This window comes from Atta colombica, unplaced genomic scaffold (genome assembly GCF_001594045.1).
Source record: "Atta colombica isolate Treedump-2 unplaced genomic scaffold, Acol1.0 scaffold146, whole genome shotgun sequence".
Taxonomy (NCBI): Eukaryota; Metazoa; Arthropoda; class Insecta; order Hymenoptera; family Formicidae; genus Atta; species Atta colombica.
Genome location: NW_017259235.1, coordinates 840,685 through 842,521, shown reverse-complemented (window position 1 = coordinate 842,521; position 1,837 = coordinate 840,685). Strand labels below are relative to the sequence as shown.

General features: G+C 36.4%; 1 protein-coding gene across 1 annotated transcript in view; it reads left to right on the top strand.

Moving 5' to 3' along the window:
* LOC108685097 (angiomotin-like) overlaps positions 1 to 1,837 on the top strand; it is a 6,627-nt gene that overhangs the window by 559 nt on the left and 4,231 nt on the right. Inside the window, exon 2 of the mRNA XM_018189735.1 lies at positions 295 to 569. Coding sequence (XP_018045224.1) covers positions 295 to 569 — 275 coding nt within the window. The remainder of the gene's footprint in view (positions 1 to 294; positions 570 to 1,837) is intronic.

Below are 1,837 nucleotides of genomic sequence, written 5' to 3'. Positions count from 1 at the left end.
ATATATATAAAATGTATATGTAAAACTTAGAGTTGAAAGCGCTGTTGTGTTCTAATTCTTTTTCAAATACTGTTTTTATTCGAACATCTTAAAAATATTTTTTTATAAAATGTAATAAAAGAATATGTGCGTGTGTATAACAATTCTCACAATACAATTGAATACAAACACGTAAAACACATTAATGCATTTTTCTCCATTTCGATCTTATCTTTCTTCTATCACTACATCACGTGATGATATACATTGTATGTACGTTAATGAATATATGCGTGATTGAATTGGTTCTTCCAGTGCATTCTCTCCGTTCTCCTAACTATCGTATACGCTGCACCTGCACCTGCGCCAGGAGCGGTTCTGGCGGCACCTGCGGCAATTGCGGCAGTTCCAGCGCCCATCGTGACAGCAAGTAGCAGCCAAGTGGTCGCTAGAAATTACAACACGCTCGCCGCAGCTCCTCTTGCTCCGGTCGCCTATGCCGCGTCACCTCTAGCAGCTTACAGCACTCATGCCGTTGCACCATTTGCACCTGCTGCATACGCAGGATACGCCTATTCCGCACCACTCCTGCTTTAATCCATCGCGAACAGGGCTCGATCCGCTCGATGCTTCTTGAATCTCTATCGCAAATTCCTATGGTAAAACGATCGATGATTGACTCTAATTCAAATGTTATCTCATGATATGTCAAATATTTGTAATATTTTCAATAAATCCAATTTTTCCATCTGAATTTTCGTCGTATTCGATTTTTACTCATAATCTATACTATATCATATCATAATCATAATCTATATCATAACATAATCTATATCTATTTTTATTTTTAAAATTTACATCCTTCTAGAAAGATTATTCCCTCTTCTCTCTCTATAATCAAACAAAAAGTTTTCTTCTGTAAGAAATTTTATTAATTTATTTATTTTATTTAGTCATTGTAATATTTTAACAGTATTATTAGTTTTAGCTATCATGTGCATATAATAAAATATTATTATTAGATATGTACAATAGTATATTAGGTGTGGGAAAAAGTTCGTGGCGTTTTTTTAATGCCATCTAACGGGAAAAACTTTTTCTCATACCTAATACATATAATAATATATTTGTATGTACAAGCATGTTGAAAATTTATGGAAAAGATTATTTGATATTTCCTAGTAAATACTTGCGGGCACGCGCGCGCGCGCGCGCGCGCGCGCACACACACACACACACACACACACACACACACACACACACACACATATCTTATCTGTAGAAAAATTCCCCTCCATTTTTATAATCCTTTTGATTTGAAATAAAGCGAAAAAGAATCGAAATATATGTATATTTTATATGAATTTAATTCACTTAACACAGGAGTGTTTCAAGCGGTTTATATCACGACGTAATCAAGGAAATAAAAACAAAGAGAGAGAGAGAGAGAGAGAGACTCGTTCACTTGTTGAGATCGTCGACGTCGCGTGGCCTCTGCTAGTATAATTTTCTCAATACGGTCAGTCCTGTTTTGGTTTCCAGTCCCCCTCTTTCCCGCTTAGTCAACCGGATCTCATCAACCAACGAAGAGAACTTCAAGGCGATGCCCGCATATTTTTTCTCAAGTTCAAGTTCGTCAAGTCTACCCGCGTGCTGCGAAACACCACGCCGCCGCTTTGATCGGCCCTACATGCTCGTCTACTCGAAATTATATAGATCGATCGATCTTTCTCTCTTGAGATATGATATGATCAATAATATGTTAAACGTTATATTGCTTTTGGGTAGTCTGATGAAATCCTGCTAACTGAAGCACATCGAGAATATAAAAAAAATATATATTAATTTTTTTGTCATA